Source organism: Diceros bicornis, chromosome 10, assembly GCF_020826845.1.
Source record: "Diceros bicornis minor isolate mBicDic1 chromosome 10, mDicBic1.mat.cur, whole genome shotgun sequence".
In the NCBI taxonomy this organism is placed as follows: domain Eukaryota; kingdom Metazoa; phylum Chordata; class Mammalia; order Perissodactyla; family Rhinocerotidae; genus Diceros; species Diceros bicornis.
The window spans coordinates 59,363,755-59,383,324 of NC_080749.1; the positions used below are offsets into that span (position 1 = coordinate 59,363,755).

At 37.6% G+C, this 19,570-nt stretch overlaps 1 protein-coding gene across 1 annotated transcript in view; it reads right to left on the reverse strand.

Moving 5' to 3' along the window:
- Positions 1-19,570, reverse strand: part of CCDC141 (coiled-coil domain containing 141) — a 192,082-nt gene that overhangs the window by 108,524 nt on the left and 63,988 nt on the right. The window contains exon 6 of the mRNA XM_058549342.1: positions 9,080-9,196. Within this exon, the coding sequence (XP_058405325.1) occupies positions 9,080-9,196 (117 nt within the window). The remainder of the gene's footprint in view (positions 1-9,079; positions 9,197-19,570) is intronic.

Here is a 19,570-nt window from a genome sequence, read left to right on the forward strand (position 1 = left end):
AAGAAGAATGGATTGGCTGTTTAATGGGTGTGGTGTTCCCTTTTAGGTTCATGAAAATATTCTGGAACTGAATAGCGGTGATAACTACACACAACATTGTGAATTTACTAAATATCTCTAAAGCTAAATTTTATGTTATGTTTATTTTACCACCATTTAAAAAAAAAAAGCCCATATTATGTTGTGCTTGTGTTATGTGAGGCATTGTGCTAAGTACTGTCATATGAGAACACAATTAATCCTCACAACTGTATGCATTAGGTACAGTTATTACCCTCTTTCACAAAAGAAGGAACCCAGGTCCAGACATATAAGAAATTTGCCCAATAGTACATCAGAAGTAAGCAGAGACACTAGAATTTAACTCCAGACCGTGAGAGTGTACCATTCACTCCACTGCCATATTCTGAGATACTACATATTGCTGCCTCATATGATGTATGATATATCTACATGGTTTAATAACACACAATCATTAAAAAAAACTTAAAATATGCATTCAAATGGAGAAATGGTTATGATATACAGTCATGTGCTGCATAATAACATTTTAATCAATGACAGACCACATGTACAATGGTGGTCCCATAAGATTAGTACCATATAGCCTAGATGTGTAGTAGTCTATACCATCTAGGTTTGTGTAAGTACACTCTGTGATATCCACACAACGACAAAATTACCTAACAACGCATTTCTCAGAATGTATCCCTGGCATTAAGTGATGCATGACCGTAATGTTAATTGGAAAAATCACACTGGAAAACAACACATACATAATTTTGTATATAAACGCACACACATATAATATATACATATACACATACACACAGTTTTAGGATATTCAATTTTATGTATATTTTATTTTTCCTTCCCATTTCCATATGCACCCACGCACTATAAGTGATTTTAATTTTCTTTAGTTTTATGTATTTTCTAATTTTTCCAAAATGAGAATGTATTATTTAATCAGAAAAAGAAAGCAATAAACATATTTTTAAAGAGTCACTTTCTTGTAGTGGTTCTATTGATGATAATTATGCATTTAAATTATTCATATAAGCTTGCAAGAGATTCTGCTTTACTTTCTTATCTCATAGTTATAAACATTTTATAACTTTAAACTTGACTTTTTCCCCTGAATAAAGTTTCCATGGGACCTAAGCACTGGTATTTTTAAAAGATCTCCAAATAATACTATTTGAAGGAACTTGAGGCCAAGATCACAAATCCAATTTATGAAATCACTCAGCAACAACGGGAAAATACTTTCAATGACTTGGAAAATCGGATTAGATGGTGAATCATAGAAGATGGTTTTAATCTTGAAGCTGAGGAAAGTGAATACTACTATATTAAAACATTGAAGATGATGTTTCTATACACCAATTTCAGTTTGCTTCTCTCCCAGATTTCCAAAGATTATTGTTAATCAAGGACTTGATAAACAACATATAGTCATCTATGAAAATTAAAGAGATTATGGACATACATGAAATATACGGGGAAAACCTCTAACATAGTGCCTCTTAAACTTTAGTGTCAATTCAAAGCCTTTGAGAGAGTTTGTTAAAAATGCATATTCTCACCCAATAGGTTTGGTGCTAGAGTCTGAAATTCTGCATTTCTAATGACTTCCAGATGCTGCTGCTGCTTTCTGGGAGTTTCACCTTGAATAACAAGACTATGAGTCTCCTTTAAGCCTTTAAAATGGAAATCGACAACTTCCATCTCAAAAGACATCATGCCCCACCTAAAGTCACTCTCATTCCAACTGCCAATAGTTTTGGAAGTAACTTTCCTGTTTTCAACATCATTTCCTACCATTCTTATCATTCACATCGTTTTCAAGGTAATCTTCTAAAACGCAAATCAGTTTAAGTTACTACTCCACTTGGATGGTATCTCATTGTCCATTGCATCTCAAACTCAAATGCTTACAGGGACCAGGCACATTATGTGAATGAGTGAAGCAAAGGTTAGAAAGGGAGGTATGTAATGAGGAACGGTGGGGACTGTGGCAAACTGCAGTGCATATACCTTTTCTAAAGAAACAGCTATTGATACCAGCTCAACACAAGGTTGACGTAAGGGAAGCCGTATTATAGAAAAGAAACCATATTGTAACTTTGAATGACCTCCAATTCACTAACCCAGTCATGCTCTGTAGGTTTTATGGCCCCTCCCAGCTGCTATAAGTTGATAGCTTTTGTTCTATAAGTTCCCTAGGAATGTGATGACCCCCGAGCAGAGAGTCTATGCTAATAGCCATCATCAATGACAATTGAAAGATCAGGGTATAGGACACTGCTCTGGTCTCTGATGCATATGCAGTAAAACAAAACACTATCAGGAACTAAGACCAGATGCCTCCCCCACCTAGAGACCAGCCCCCTAAATAACTGGCCTGTAGTCTTTGTTCTTCTGTAAGATAGTTCTTTTGGACATGAGTCAGCCATCTTCCTTCTTGCTAGCAAGCTGTAATAAAAGTCCTTTCTCTCCTACCTCCTTGACTATTGGCATGTCTTGTGGTGGGCAGACAACCCCTCTTGGGCAGTAACACTATTACTGTGCTCCAGCCAAGAGCCACTATGTCTGTATGAAAAGGTGAGCCTGATATTGCCAGATGTTCCAGTTTTTTAGAAGGAGCAGGACATCTGGATTTCTTTTTTGATAAAAACTTCAACATTTTAAGATTGGCAATGATTTTTTTTTTTTTTTTTTTTTAAATCCTGATGCCTCAAACAAACCACACAGAGTCTCTGGGCATGAGACCCAGACGTCAATATTTTTTCAAAGCCCCCAGGTGATCCTAGTGTGCACCAACTACAAAGGGCCTGAAATGAATTCAAGGGTTGAAGCTATAGAAGTGAGGGGATTAGGAGCCCACCATGGTGGTATGAAAATTACTTTAAACTGAAAACATCTGAACAATCAGCAACCACAAAAAGAAATGTTACCTAAACTTAAACAGAGCCCTTTGAAAATACACCTGAGAGCAACCCTCCTTCCAGTGAGTTTCCTGATTGAAAGAAGACTGACCCCTAGCACCAGGAAATATGAATTAAGCTGCCATAAACCCTCCCACGGGGAAACTTTCAGCCAGGAAGTGACAGACTGCCCATTTCATTAGCATCAAAAAGCCCAATAGAACCTTCCATACTCTCCCATGAAGGCCCTAATAGCCCCCCTTTTGTTAAGTTAATATATATAAACCTTTACTACTGGGAGCTCCCACATGTATGTGTGAAAATAAAACTTGTCTTTACTCCTGTTAATCTGTCTATGGCCAGTTAACTTGTTCCAACCACTGGACCCAAATTAAAAGAAGAAAAGTTTTCCTCGCAACAAAAGCGCAGGTTGGTTCCTGAAGGCAGTTCTTGCATGAAGATTATTTCTCATGTATGGAAGAAGAAGAGATTATGCCTCCTCAAAGGAGATAATAAGGAAGTGTTTATTTACATATTATTTTATAATTTTATTTATTTTTTTCCCCCAAAGCCCCAGTAGATAGTTGTATGTCATAGCTGCACATCCTTCTAGTTGCTGTACGTGGGACACGGCCTCAGCATGGCTGGAGAAGCGGTGCATCGGTGCACATCCAGGATCCGAACCCGGGCCGCCAGTAGCAGAGCGTGCGCACTTAACCACTAAGCCACGGGGCCGGCTCTACATATTATTTTAATACATCTTACAACCACCTCTGAGCTCCAAAGGTTGAATTCAAGCCTTGGGGCATCAAGTTGGTACATGATGCAATCTAAGAACCTGTTTAAGGTTCTTAACCAAAGGGCAGTTTACAGTCATCCACATCTGCTATTTCTTTATCTGTTACATATGTGAAAGGAGAATATTTTTCATATTTAGGAAATAAAGTGCAATTTAATATAATTACTCATAGTCAAATTTTGTATTAAAAAAATCCATTCATTCAATTATTTCAACACATTCTGAATAAGGTATCACATTTATTAAGAGATATGAAAGTTGCCATATTTCTTACTTGAATGTATTCCAGTAAGAAATGATAGAGGCATTTTCAAAGTTTATTTAGAAAGAACTTACTGAGTAGACTAACAAGCAATACAAAACAGCTCCTGCTGTTCGATTTAGCTGTGGGGAGCAGAAACACCTACTTTCTCTGTGTTACCAGATTATTTATGTGAGTTTCACTAATGACTCCCCAGCTTGAGGCCTTATTTCTATGTTAAATCTCCTTTGAAAGGAATATTCCCCCTTCTTTTCCTCATACCCAACCCAAATAAAAGTCCAAAACGTAATATGCTGCTTCCTGTTTAAGGACATATAAAATTGGATTCCTTCTCAAAGAACAAGGAATGAGATTGTTGAAAAACCACAAATGAAAACTACTGGAACATTTACACCATGGATGGAAAAGGAAACAACAGTTTTGGAGCCACTACTAAAATGTGGGTGCTCTCACAAACATTTCCTAATTGAATTTTCATAGTTCCTCCTTACAGGTGAGGAAGGTGAGCCTCAGAGATGTCAAGTGTACCCAAGGTTACAAAGTAAGTGACAGCAGAGATTCAAACCTGCTTTTTCCATGTAGATGCAACCCATTATAGCATTATAATCTGTTTTTAGAAGACTTGGTAATCCAGGGGGGAAGAAGTTAGTAAAGGTAGCTAAGGAAAATGTCCAACCAGCAAAGATTGCTAGGTCCTTCCAGAAATCCTGACACTGTAAATAGGACCAGTTCATGGGTAAGTGACCTGTGTCATCACACAGGTCCCTGTGTTTAGAAAGGCCCCATGCTTGGTTTCATGCTCTGCTGTTGCTGTATTGAAATCTCAATAATTTTTAAGAAAGGCCTCTACATTTTCATTTTGCACTGGGTCCCAAAATTATGTAGCTGGGCCTTCCATAAAAGCCAACAAAGTGAGAGTAAAGTTTATAGAAAACAGAACCTTCCTTGAGAAGCCAAAAGGTGGTTGAGTCTTAGTGTCAGGGGCACATGGCTCTCTGGAATAGAGTCAGGTTGGATGCCACAGACAGGAGATATGCCAGGGGAAAACTTTCTAGGTGAGATGCTTTTTCTTCCCCTCTGTCTGGTAATTGCTTGTCAACACACCTTTTCAGGACAGAAAATAGTAGCCCCAGCCCAGTACCAGCCAGAGGGGAGAAACAACCTCAGGACAGCACTGGAATCTGACCAGGTGGATAGCTAATATATGAGAGGTAAGCAACCTGACCTGTTCCTTAGTGTGCCCTCTTCAACTCTCCACCATGTGAACTGGATAGAATAGAACCCAAGGAAATGGGTCTTGGAACAAAGCAGGGTCAAGAGTCCAACCAGTGGGAGGTCCTCCAAGGGGCCCCCTCCTTTGTATGTGCCCGGGGTAGGGGGGCAAACGGGGAATCGTTAAGCCCTTATTACAACAGAATCTCTCCATACTTAAGGGCACCCTCTCAACTCACCCAGAAGGGGACAGGTTACAGCACTGGCTTTCACATCTCCCATACCTCACCAATCAAAATTGCTGATATGCCAAGGAAATATTAACTCACAGGAAAAAATAACATCTGATGAGCACAAGCAACACACTGAAATTACCTAAATCAGAGGAAGCAGAATTAATGCACTGGACAGACCAAAAATGTAATATATGAATAAAGTATACCTTAAGATATAAGGAAGGATATTGGACAGATGAGGCAGGAGAAAAGAGTTATGAAAAAGAACCAATATGAGAAATTGGGCATGAAAAATGTAATAGCTGAATGAAAAACTCAGCAGGCTGGCCGAATAGCAGAAGGAGTGTGTAGAAGAGTCAGTGAACTAGATCAGGTGTTAGGAAGGGATAAACAAGTGAGAGGCAGTTAAAGTTATGAAGGATGGAAGTAGAACATCACTATCTATGTAACAGGACTTTCCCAAGTTATACCGCATCTAAGAATTACCATAATGAAGAACTCAGAGAGTGATGTAAACTAGAGGCAAGCAGTGTGGTGGGAAGAAACACAATGAGATCTACTCCTTAATGCCAGTTATGCAAATTGAAAACATGTAACTCCGTATATATTTTAAGAATGGGAATTTGTCTAAAGACACATATTGAACCCATTAGAGTGCGTGCCTGTGAGAATGAGAACGTGAGGGGGTTAGAGAATGAAGGGGGAAATAATAAAATAAACAAAGAGAATGGCCAAGCCAGAGACTTACAATGAATTAAAGAGTTTGTGTAACTCCCCTCTGAGGGCCAAAATTTTTTAAAAATAAAGAAATAAAGACAATGGATGGATAGATTAGTAAAAGGAGGCTAAGTGATTATCTAAAGTCACTAGAGAATCACAGAAGGAAAATAAAAGAATGTTTCTTTCTTCTTCACAGTTTAAAAGGGCTTAATAAACAGACATGAATCAAATATCCTTTTTATACCAGGCACTGTCCCAGGTGCTGAGAATACCAAGATGAATGAAATACCTCCTCCACTTTTAAGAAAAGTTGTTATTTTCCCAATCTAGTCCCACTCCTTTCAGCCAGCTCTGAAAAGGTGATTTTTTACACTCATGTTGCTTTAAATATAAGAAGCGTAACTGATATTGTAATCTAAATCCTGTCTCCTTTATGGAATCTGAAGATTAAAGGGAGTTTTGAGGTCTCCTAGGCCCACCTTCCACTGCCTCAGGAATCTCTTCTATTTCCCAACCTTTGGAAGTTTACTTCCCTGTAATGACCAGGCATTGTTAGCATTTCTTTCCTATGGAATGGCTGTGGATATGTATTAATTACCTCTGAGACAATGTGGTTTAGTCTCTCTTCTCTGGGTTAAATATTGCTGGGACCTTTAATTCTTGTCATAGCCAAACTGGCCTGATCATTATTTTGCTTTATTCAGGAACAACCACCATGTCCTAACCAACTGCTCACATCCCATCCAGCTGCTCCAACCTCATTTTTCTGGAAAGCCATCCCAGATCACTCCAGAACAGAGCAACACTGCATCCTCTGCATTTACACTGAGGGGTCTCTCTCAACCCATATGATTCAGAGACCTCTGCTACCTTGAACAACCAGTTATCTTGTCGTTGGATTTTCTAGTGTCCACAACGATGGAAAGCGTCTTAAAAACCTTTTAATCAACAAGTTGTGTTTGAGTATTCATCACTATTTGGTTGATCCAGTTTAAATAGTTACTCAATATTTTGGTAATCTCTAAAGATACTATTGAGATTGAGGGCTCCATAGACTAGCCCATAGTTTGGAAGGAAAATCTTACACCATAAAGAATGCTTTGGGCCAGCCCCGTGGCTTAGCGCTTAAGTGCGCGCGCTCCGCTGCTGGCGGCCTGGGTTCGGATCCCGGGCGCGCACCAACGCACCGCTTCTCTGGCCATGCTGAGGCCGTGTCCCACATACAGCAACTAGAAGGATGTGCAACTATGACATACAACTATCTACTGGGGCTTTGGGGGAAAAATAAATAAATAAAATTATAAAAAAAAAAAAAAGAATGCTTTAAGAAAAGTAATAAAACAGGGACTCCCAGCAAAGCAAACTAATACCTTTAAATACTCCCAAATTTATTCTCAAAGATGATAATAGAGAAATAGGCCTCTCTGCCTCGGTTTCCAAAACCAGTTCAGCTTGAAAACTACTTACAGAGCACATGGTATAATGTTCAGCTTCTGCATAAGATCTATAACTGGTTCCTGAGTGGCTCAGGACCCTGAAAGGAAGCAGTTGACTTGTCTAGAACATAATGGGGTATATCAGGAATTTGTACCCTTTTATATAATATTTGCTTGGATATTCATATGGTTTAGCAGCTACATATAACCAAAACATGTAATCCTGCAATATGAATTCATCCATATAAGGAAATATTTTCCAGCTAAAGGATATTAGGTTACATTGAAAAATATTTATGATAAAGTCATAAATGAAAAAAAAAAGCATGACTCTAATGTTGTGTTTCTAGAATTGTGTATGGGAGGGTTGAAAGGGAATGCATTAAAATATTAATAGCGGTTATCTCAATAATGCTTATCATTGGGTTGAAGGATTCATTTTTATATTCTTTTTATTTTTCTTATAGTTTTGAAATTTTCTGTGATGCATTTTGTGTAATAAATATATATTATTAAAAATTTATTTCTCAAACCCCTTATGTCTGTAATATAGGGATAATGATGGAAAGACTATCTATATTTTTCTATTTATGCACATCAGACCCACAAATGTGAACTGTAAACTATGACAGAAACTGTGCCCTACCAGAACTGAGGTTATATGTTCACAAATATTCTACTCCAAACTGTCCTCAGGGCTGTGAGCAACCATAATAAGTCCCCAGTTACTGTGAATATAACCCCAAAGTATTCAATTATGTGAATATACCGTTTTGTTTGTTTGTTTTAAAGGAAGCAACCATCCTGTGCAATTCAGGTCATCTCTCGTGCTTAGCACTTAGGGATTTTGATAGAATTTTCACTGATAAAACTAGAGTCTGACACACGTAGAACAAATTGTTGTATAACTTCAATGAAAAAACTAATTTCCTAAACAGATAAACCAAATGCTGAAAAATTTTAAAGAACTTAAAAAATCATCAGTGGTAGCAGTCTTTTGTAACTGAATCTTTTAGCAGTCCAGCAAATATTCAAACCAAACACTTTGAATACCTATGTTACTGCAGAGTTCAAAGAGAAGCAAAAAACTGTTTTAAACAAGCAAAAGCATCTGGATCCCTACGAGGAGATTTCAGTCTAGACAAATGTAATCTATGCCTCCCCTGAACCCTGCTCAAATTTCATCCTCCCAAACACGTAAATATTTATTTGGTTTGTCTCCCTTATTTTCAACCATTGTCTAGTAGTGTTAGCCTCTTGTTTTCTAGAGCTTCCTGATTTAGCTGTAGAAGCTGCTGTTTTGTTCATTAAGACTCTAGAAGCCCCCTCAGTGGGCAGTGGTATTAGCTAATGCTATCAGAATCTTTTCTATATAAATAGTCGATTATTGAAAGAGAGTGTTTAGTACTCCTCTAAATTACATATAGAAGCATATTCAAGAGAAGTCCATGCATTTTTCAATTATTTTTTAATGTGTCTCTTACCTTTGCGTTTATTATCAGTTCTTCGTGCTTATGGATTAGCTCCTCATTGTCTGTAAGTGACGAACCTAGACTTTGTTCCTGTAAATCTCTTATGGTTTTCTGAAACCAACAAGTAACCTAGGTAGGAAGCAACAAAGAGAGATCAAATTTCAAATGATTAGAATAAGTGAGTAAAAAATCAGAAATATTTCCTTAACCTTTGAAAACTTAAGCTACTTCAATTTCTCTTGACATAAACTCATCTCATGTATTAAATTAATATGATTGGGTTTTTATTTTTTCTTCATTTCAATCTCTACATGCTTAAGAGAAAAAAAAACAAAATAATCCCTCAAAAGCATGAAAACAATATATCAGTTCAGTAAGATTACATGGCATGAAGAAAATAATTCAAAATCTCCTAACAAAGAAGAACCAAAATAGATTCTCACACAGTCTATAAATCATGCATTCTTTTAGAATATAAATCTTCTTTCCTGGATAAGAATATGAATCTGAATATAGTTACATAGACCCACATGAAGATATTAAACAGCACATGTAGAATTATATTTCTACCATAAAACAGTGCAAAAATATGTAGTTTGCTGCAATTGCTCGAAATCTGTATTCAGAAAATAAATAGAAACGTTATTAAAATTCCGTTGACATTATAAATGGCTAAGGGCATAACTCACATTTATTTACACTTGATTTATAATACGTGCCTTATATAGTATTAAAACAACAAATAGCCAAGGACTTGAAAGAAGCTGTACATTTTTAAATGATGACATAAGTTGACATAGAACCAATGACATGTGGCTGCTGGATGCAGATTCTTTATCCCAATTAAAGGCAAAAGACTTGGATTTTTACTCTCAAATCCTATACGGTATTATCCTCATGATCACGTCATAGCCACTGATTCCTAAGAGCCCACTATATGCCAGACAGTTTGCTAATTGCTTTTGGAGCATCATCTCTATTTGTCTCAACAACTCTGTAACAAGTATGATATCATCATTGTAGAGATGAGGAGTGGGTAGCAGTTTATTCAGGATCATATAGTAAGTGGCTGAACCAGGATTTGTCCCTAAACCTACATTATTTCAAAGTCCATGCTCTTTCCGCAGTGCCCTGCTGCCATCCTTGAGTAACTTAAGTCTTACAGCCCTGGTCATCAGGAGGAATTAGTTAAAACCCGGAAAATGAATCTAAGCAGCCCATTCAAAATGGTGGGCATTGCCCTAGCATTATGCTGTGTCTTTCTCCAGCCTCGGTTGTCTTGCCCGCAACAACCTCAGGATTTCTCCGAATTCCTATAACGTGGAGAAATGTGTGAAGCAGGTGGCTAAGGAGAAAGTTAGGTTAGCTCTGAAGCTCCACACAATAAATGTACACCACAACACACATACACACAACTACACAGAAGTCAAGTTAGGGGCTACCTAGAATAGGACATTTCATTACCATTACAGGGATGATATCACAAAGCTGAGTATGCGATCAAACGGTCCCTATCAATGCTTAGCATTTTCCAGCATGGAATAGACAATAAAAAATTGGGGTAAGAGAAAGCAAAAAATTGCTTTCTACTAATTGGAAATCTTTGTTAACCAACATTTTAGGCTACCATCAGTGCAAAGAAAAGAATAATGGTGACTGTAGCAATTTTGTGAAGTACACCTCATTTTCTTCAGAATATTTAGTTATCTGTGCATAATATACACGTTAGCCAGTCCCCATATCTAAAGTATTGTGTTTATGTATTTACAATTATTTGAAGATAGTCTGTCTTTCTGGTGTCCCAATTAGAACTAGATGATATGTATAACGTGCATATTAGAATTCACAGACAGTATTTTATTAAGAGTTGTAAAATTTATTAATTTATTTAATTTTATAAAAATAATTTCTGACAAGAGATACAGTGAGCCCATATAAAAATACAACTAGAGGAGTGATTTAAATGTTTCATCAAAGAAAAATGGATCATGAATATAACTAACTGTCAGAGTTCATTTATTTTATTAAGTACTGGGAGTGAGTTTTATTTATTCTTAGCTAAAGCAGGAGGAACTCAGAAATCTCAAGAATGCTTTAATAGGGAAAGTTAATATAGAATCTGAGTGAATAACAATTGGGTACAAACAGGTGTTTGCTAATCTCTAAAAACAGGTGAGAAGCCTGAACCCTCAGATCATCCTATTTAATTTTGTGAGTCAAAGACTTGTCATCTAGCACATGCCAGCAGTTATGAAAGCCAGGAAGGAGTGAGTTGTTTTGATTTTTAGAAGGTATCTACTGACCTCATCCCCTAGATTTGGCAAATACTATTTCCACTCCCCAAAGGATACTATTCCTGTGTGGCAATACTCTTCCCTATAAGAGAATATAGTTAGAGATCTATGGTGGTATTCTGTTTATCCTGATCACATACCTGCCTGATAAAGCATGCTGACTCTCTAGATCACCACATTTTTACTACTGAACGCACCCTGGGAAGAAACATAAAAATAAGTTGGCATAAAACTCAGAAGTAAGTAGTTCATCACGAGATGTTACATCATGAGAGTGTTACATCTCATCATGAGGCATTCACACACATGAGTAGCCTCTTAGATCAGATTTACTGTGTGTGCTGTGGGATGCATGCAGAATAGGTTCTCAGAGTCCTTCTGATGTGAAAGAAGACATCCTAAACAACTGAGAGATGTCAACCATTATACTCTGCCACCCAGGAAATCAGTCATTGTGTCCTGCGAGCAGCTACTGCAGACAGCTGCATAGATATTCCAAGAGCACTTTTTATAAGTGTTTTAATTGTATCAGCTGCTGTCCAAAAGCCTGAGTGATAAGTACAGTAAATGATGCATCAGGACATTTTGTAGAATGTGGTCCCTGCAAAAGGATGAAAACGTGAGTCAAGGGTTGGCGGAGTGTGGAAAGGAAGGAAGAACAAAAAGCATTCAGAGTATGCACTGGAAATTGGTTCTGGGCAATGATGGATTAAGGGGGTAAATGAGAACATTCTTCTTCTCTTCCCAGTTCCTACCTTTCAGCTTGACCAGCAACGTGTTTGTATTCATCCCACTGGTTTGACATGACATTCCAGGTATTCAGTGCCCAGAGGAGGTAGAACTAAGGTAGAGAAGAAGTGGGGCAGATATTTTTTGGAGTGGAAAAGATGCAAAGAAGGAGCAATCAGGGATGTTCAGTGAAAACCAAGAGCTGCTCTGGAAGTTAAAGAGGGGTGCCAGGAAAACTCAGCCAGATGGTGTAGACCTGCACTGTCCTATACGGAAGCCACTAACCACACATGGCTATTGAGTACTGGGAATGTGACAAGTCCAAATTGAGATGTGCTCTAAGTATAGAATACACAGGAGATTTCACAGACTTAGTATAAAAAATAATGAAAATATCTCATTAAGAATGTTAATATTGATTAAATGTTGAAATACTATTTTAGATATGTTGGGCTAAACAAAATATATCACCACTTTTCACTTTTTTATATGGCTTTTTACTTTCTTCATGTTTCTTTTTCACTTTTTTAATGTGGCTACTAGAAAATTTAAAATCACATATGTGGCTTGCATTATAATTTTTATTGGATGGTTTTGCAATTCAAGGAGATTCAGAATATCCTTATTTGTTAAATGTAGATCTAAGGACTGAGTTTTAATTAAGGGCAATTTAAAATAGAGTCAAAAGAATGGTGGGGGTCGGCCCGGTGGCTTAGCGGTTAAGTGCGCACGCTCTGCTGCTGGCGGCCCGGGTTCGGATCCCGGGCGCGCACAGACGCACCGCTTCTCCCGCCATGCCGAGGCCACGTCCCACATACAGCAACTAGAAGGATGTGCAGCTATGACATACAACTATCTACTGGGGCTTTGGTGGAAAAATAAAATAAAAAATTAAAAAAAAAATGCTTAAAAAAAAAGAATGGTGGGATGAGATATCGATTGGTAAGCATTAATGGAGGACTGAGTCGGGGGGTAAGGAAGTAGAACTAATGACTCTTCCAAAGCAATTTCTTGGCTAAGTAAAGGAGGGATCAGATGATAACTTTAAGGGAAGCAGAAGTAACAAAAAGGCTTCTCTCCATCTTATGTTTTTCTTTATTTGATTAGATGAGACTTCAGCATTTTTTCAGGCCCAGGGAACTGAAGATGCCTGAAAGAGAGTTGGTGCAGGAATGTACCAGAAAGAAGGGAAGGTTGGAAGAGAGCTCTACTGAAGATATTAACTTTGGGCAACGACAGACTAGTTTTTGCTTGTTGAATAACCCATCTCTACGCCAACCCCCTGCTGGGAGATCAGAGTAGAGGAAGTATGAGAAAGGAACCCAACCTTCACAGAGGTGTGTCAGGTACTACTCTAGGCAGGTTACAAGTTACCTCATCCAATCTTTACACCCCTCCTATGATGGAGATATTTGTTTTTTCAACAGATGAAGAAACTGAGCTCCAGACAGGTTAAGCAACTTGCCTACGGTCACACAACCAATAAGAGGAAAGTCCCACAAGTGGAGGCAGCAGTGCCATAGCTGGAATTCATACTTTCCTGTCTAGTGTTTTTTCTTCTCATCACATCCATCTGCAGAACCAAAGGGTTCTTATCAGGCTATGTTTATAAACGTTCTTAAGATAAAAACCAAAATGCAACACTGTAGTTATAGAATCTGATTCTAACATGGAAATAGGTCCTGTGTACAACCACAGAGGTTCAGTGGACATAGGGCAGTAGAGCGGAGAACGGATGTGTGGGTCAGGCCGTCAGAAGGAGTGCCTCAGAGGAAGAGGCTGGCTGTGGGCAGAGGCGACAGCAAGCATAAACTGAGAATTCCAGTTCCCAAACGATACATGCCAAAGACAGAACTAAAACACAGAAACACAGCAATAGAAAGTGCTCTCTGATGGTCAAGGATAAACAACTCAGGTGGCAAGAAGGTGAACTTCTGCTATAACACAAAGTGAGGCATCGGACTGCCATAAGCCATCAGTCTCTTTCTCTGCAATTTGTTCTACAATCCGAGATAAGACCTTATTTTTTGATCTTTGTTTAAAACTATGCTGGAGGAAGCAAGCTAGCAATAAGCAATTCAAACCACCAGAACAGAAATGCTTAAGGGAAGATGAAAATCTCTTCAAATTACTTTCATTTTCTTTTCCATGTGCAGAACAGCTCTTGCCAAATAACCAGTTACTATTAGAGACAAAAAACTGATAACGGAAGAAAAAGGCATCATTTATCTTCTTTAACCCAAGACTTTTTGACAGTATCTCTTCCAATTATCAAAAATGCACATATACCGAGGTGTTTTCAACTATAATTGATGGCCACAGGTGACAATTCTAATGTCTACTTTGATTTTGAAGGCATGTTAGTATTATAAGTACCATTTTAGCTCCCATAAGGTTTTTTCTTTCTCTTTTTTTACACTAGGGAAACTAGTTGTCATTATTTTGCATTAGGCAATTTGGTCAAATGTGCTCCATATTGAACTAGGCAATAAGCAGACTTCGAATAGCCATTTGCTCCATTAGGTGATAATGTAGATTAGGAGAAGAGGCACTAAAGCTGTGTCACTGATGTTTGTACCTAAGGACTTGGGACGAGGAGAGGAAGGAAGAATCACTGCCAAAAACACGGATTGCGTTTCTTTTTAGATGCACTCTGGGACTGATATAATTATTGGCTCCTTATTATTTGGACTTCGTCTCAGAGATTCCAGGATGACAATGTTCACAGTTTTCTTTTGTGGAATTTGGAAGCCCTCCATGAATTACTGAAGTCAACTGGAAAGTATTAGCATCTCCTCAACAATTATCAGATTCCAATATTCTCTGTTGATGGGCAGTAGGAAAGCTAAAATATGTTTTTTGTCATGAGGCAAAATTTGTTACTTTATCAACAGCTTCACAGATAATCTATCTCCCTGTCTGGAATCATAATTTTATGTATTTAATTATTCTGACTTGTGCTAACATATCATTTCTCTTCCAACATCTATATTGCAAGAAAAATGGCACTAAGGATTTCTTCCCTGCCCAAGATTGGGCTCAACTCTTATTTGTGTTTAGGTAGCCTCTTCCTTCCAACTACTTAATGGTGGAAAGCTGTTTTGTCCGACGGAAGAAATCAGTACAGTGGACATCTCTGGACCTAAATTTTATTTCTAGCATGACCCATTGTAGGGAATCTTCCAAGTAGTAGAGAAAAGGTTTTCTTTGTTTTTTGTTTTTTTTTTCCTCAGAAAAGTAACAGAGATCGGTGTTCTGGCAATGTGCATCTCTGCCAAAGACATCTAAGGCATGGATTTCCCAATATAACTTAGGGCTCCACTCTAAGTGATCTGGAGCCAATTATATTCACTGTGTGTTTGTGTGTGTGTGTGTGTGTGTGTGTGTGTATGAGAGAGAGAGAGAGAGAAAAAGACAGACAGACATTACAGGGCTACTTAGGAGAGGGACCAAAGTTTGACACTTTCACATCACCGTCCCATTTCCTAGATTATGCAGCCTAATGGATTTCATACTGAAGCTTTAGCCTAAACACCTGGTTGTTGGAAAAAATGAAACTATCATATTGACAAGATAAATAACCGCTAAATTTTAAAGGATGTTTTAATCCTTCCAATGTGTGACGTTTATATTGTTTGCTCATGAGTCTCCGTACAGAAAGCATTAAAATTAATTGGGCCCCTATGCTTGTCTTTGGGGACCAGGAGAATGAGGGTAGAGGAGAGAACGAGTCCCACTCCCTGGCCAGTTTGGGGTGGCAGCAGTATTGAGGAGAAAAGGAAAGCCAACAATCTCCAACACCAGGTGCAGGGGAGGAAAAGAGCTCCAGGTAGTGGAAGGAGATACACAGGCAGCCCCGGGGCTTGGCAGATAGTTCAAGTAGCAAGAGCTAACTTTGTCATACAATGGAAGGGAACGAGGGTCGGGGAGCAATGCAGAGCCTTTCTCAGGGAGTAAATGTATCAAACGGCTTTGTCATCAAAATATATCAAATACCTACCACTGCTGAGAATGTAATTTAGTCACAGTGCGTGTCTCCCAACCATCTCATCAACTAATTTAGGGGCTTAAATAATTGTGCCTAATTAAAGTGTTGTTGAGCCATCAGTCCAATTGAACAGTATATAGAAGTGACAAACTAAGCTTAATGAAAATGTAATCAACTATAATAAGCAAATATGAAACAAAGAAATAGCTAAGGGATGGAAAAAGTTAGGAAGAGGAAAATTGATTTTTAACTCTATCTTAGAGATAAAGTTGACCTTTTGAATAAACTAGACTGGATACTAAGCCATGAAATGGCATCTATTTCCCCACTACATCATAACATTTTAGAAGGCTAAGATTATCTAGTGATTTAGAGAATCGGTGTGGGATGCAGCCAATATGTAGGGTTGTGTGTGCTGGTGACTATCCAGTAAAGCTCAGAAAGTGACTAGCAACATATGTGGTGATACGGTGAACATTTGAACATTTACTTAACACTTAACAGATGCCAAGCTGTGCTCTAAGCATTTATATATATATATATATAATATTGTTTATTTTTACAACAAATCTATAGATAGATACTCTTATTATCCCCATTTTACAGAAAAGGAAACCAAGGCACAGAAGCCAAGTAACTTGCCCAAAATCACATAGCTAGTACATGAAAAGCTGGGATTGATATCCACGCTATCTGTACTGGAGTCCCTCTGTTACGACCTTTGACATGCAGTGTCATTGAAAGCAATGGTGGTTAGCATGCATTCTATTTAGGAGGGGTTTCTACTGCTTTCAAACTGACATGCTTCTCCTACAGAAACTTTAAGATACTTTGCATTTACTGCTGGAATGCCTTAGAGTGAATTCTAGAGACAGTCTATGTGCTAAAATAAAATTCTGTGATAAATTTTAATCTATGCATGGTTGGAAAGTCATGTATGTCTGTTCCTGAGGCAAATTATCGGATACCACTATCACCAAGATAATTCAACCCTTATTTTGGTCTTATGCTAGCCAATGTTAGAAAGCTACATTCAAAGAAAGATTTTTTTTAAAATGCTTGCTATGTGCTAGCCACTAAGCTAAGCATTTTTATGTTATATTAATTTAAGCTAACCATTCAAGCTCTAAATCTAGTTAGAAGGGAGCATCATATAAAGGAGAATACACATGCATGTGTGCATGCACACACACACGTACACACACACACAGAGTTTTATAGCTGCCCACCAGGTACAAGACAGGTGCCCTCAGGCTGTGCTTATGTGTGTCATCTCTGATATCTTTTTAACTGCCTATTGACAAGGAGTATGATTACATGTGGTTACATGATTATGATATACATGGTACTCAAATTATAAAACCTTCCAAATGTGAATTCTATCACTCATTTTCCTCCCACAAAGACGTTTATCTTACAGCTATATGTGATCTGGGTAGTAAAAAGAGATTATCTGCCCTCATGTCTTAATACTCCTTGATGTCCTTGACACTGTCTTATACAAAGAGACCGTGAATAACTTAGTTTTAATTTATTTGTTTGTCTCACTTATGCCTGATTGGAGCAATTGAGAAAAATTACATTCATAAATCTTCTTGCCAAGATAATTAATTATGCACGAAATACTTCAAGCTGCTTCTGATTTTCATTAATGAAGCAGATTATCTACAAAAGAAGATGCCGCTGGAGTTGGAAAGAAAGGTCAGCTGCTCATCTTTACATGTAAAACAAGTGCCCATTTTTACATCTGAAAAACAGTGAGACAGAAAGAACATGCTTTGACTATGTTTATCAGACTATCTCATCCCAATTAAGATAGAAAAGTATGGTGGTTTGCATTTGTTTTTTTCCTGCAATTGAAGTAAATCTTAAATCATCATCATTCTGTTCATTTAATTTCTCTTCCAAAGGAGAATTAGCTAAACTATTATAGTTCAAAAGCATTAGGCCAGAAGCACTTAGAAACAGAGAAGTACTAAATGTATCTTTTAAATGGCCCTTAGGAGAGAAGACGCATCAGATATTCAGACATCCACATTATTATTCATCAGTATCTTTGCTCTAATTTGCCACTTAATTTTCCTTTCTCTTACGTGGTTAAAATAATTGATAAAGCTGGTATTTTATTAATGGGAGGTTTGACAGCTCCTATGTTCCCTTAAAATAAGTGTAGACGTGACAAAAAATCTTTGCACTTCAATGAAACATGAGCCTCTTTATCAACCCACGGTTCCACAATGTTCTAGGATTATCAGTAGATCATCCAGGAACATGATAATCATAAAACCCAAATTACTAACAGAGTCACACCCAATATGGTGCCCCTGCTGCTGTTCTTCACCACTGCATCATCAACAAAACTTTAAAATAGAACATTCAGAAAAACTTAAAAATTTAGGCAAGATAATTATGCTTGAACCTACCTGGATTTTTAAATATTTCCTTTTTCACATAATTATCAACACAGTAAGCATTAATTATTGTTTATAATATTGAGAAACTGAAGAGACTCTACTTTCTCGTCAATGAGATATTTTTTAAATTGTGCTACATTCAAATAGTGAAATACTACATGAAAATAATCTATTGTACTTTTGACCCAAGATTATGTCCACGATTTGTTCAATTTAATAAATATCAGGTAACAAGATAGCATGCATAGATTAATTCCATTAGTTTTCATTTGCTTGTTTAGTTGTTTCTTTAATAAATGTGTGTGCGCCTGTGACTATGCTCATGCTTGGATAAAGGTCTAGAAGGTGGCAGCATGTCAAATGTCAATAGGAATTAACTGTGTGGATAGTGATCTCATCTACATTTTCAACAAATGAGCCTTATTAAGTCACAAGCAGAAAAAAACACAACTAATTTTTTGCTTAAAATTATTAATTAGTGCCCATTGAACAAGTGTAGCTAAGATTACAAAAGTGACTTTTATTTGATTACAACTTGTGAACTCAAAAGAAATAATGAAATTAGCCTTTAATGCAAGACCAGTCTTTATCTGAGCATGGTGGTAGAGGAGGGGAGTAGGGAGTGTATAATGTGTTGGGCCTTCACTGTCCTTGTCAGACATGATGATAAAAAGTGTTAATACTAATGTAGCAGTTACTATGTGCCAGGTACTGTTCTAACGCTTGACATATAATAACTCATTTGATGATCCTAACAACATGTTGAGGTAGGTATTATTATATCTACATTTTATAGGAAACTGAGCCTCAGGGAGGTTAAATAATTGCTCAGTTACTCAGCTGGTAAGCAGTGCAGCCAGGATTTGAACGTAGCCAACAGTCTGGCTCCAGGACCTGTGCTCTTACAAGCACACAAAAACACCAGTTACCTTTATTGGTTACTCCAGCTGCTGTCACTGGTGTTAGCAGGAAAAATGCAACATGCGGTGTTTTAAGATTAAGAGCCTAAGTTTTATAGTTAAGGAAATGACTATCTTATTTACTGACTGATTTGACTAAAAATAATATTTTTGGGGGC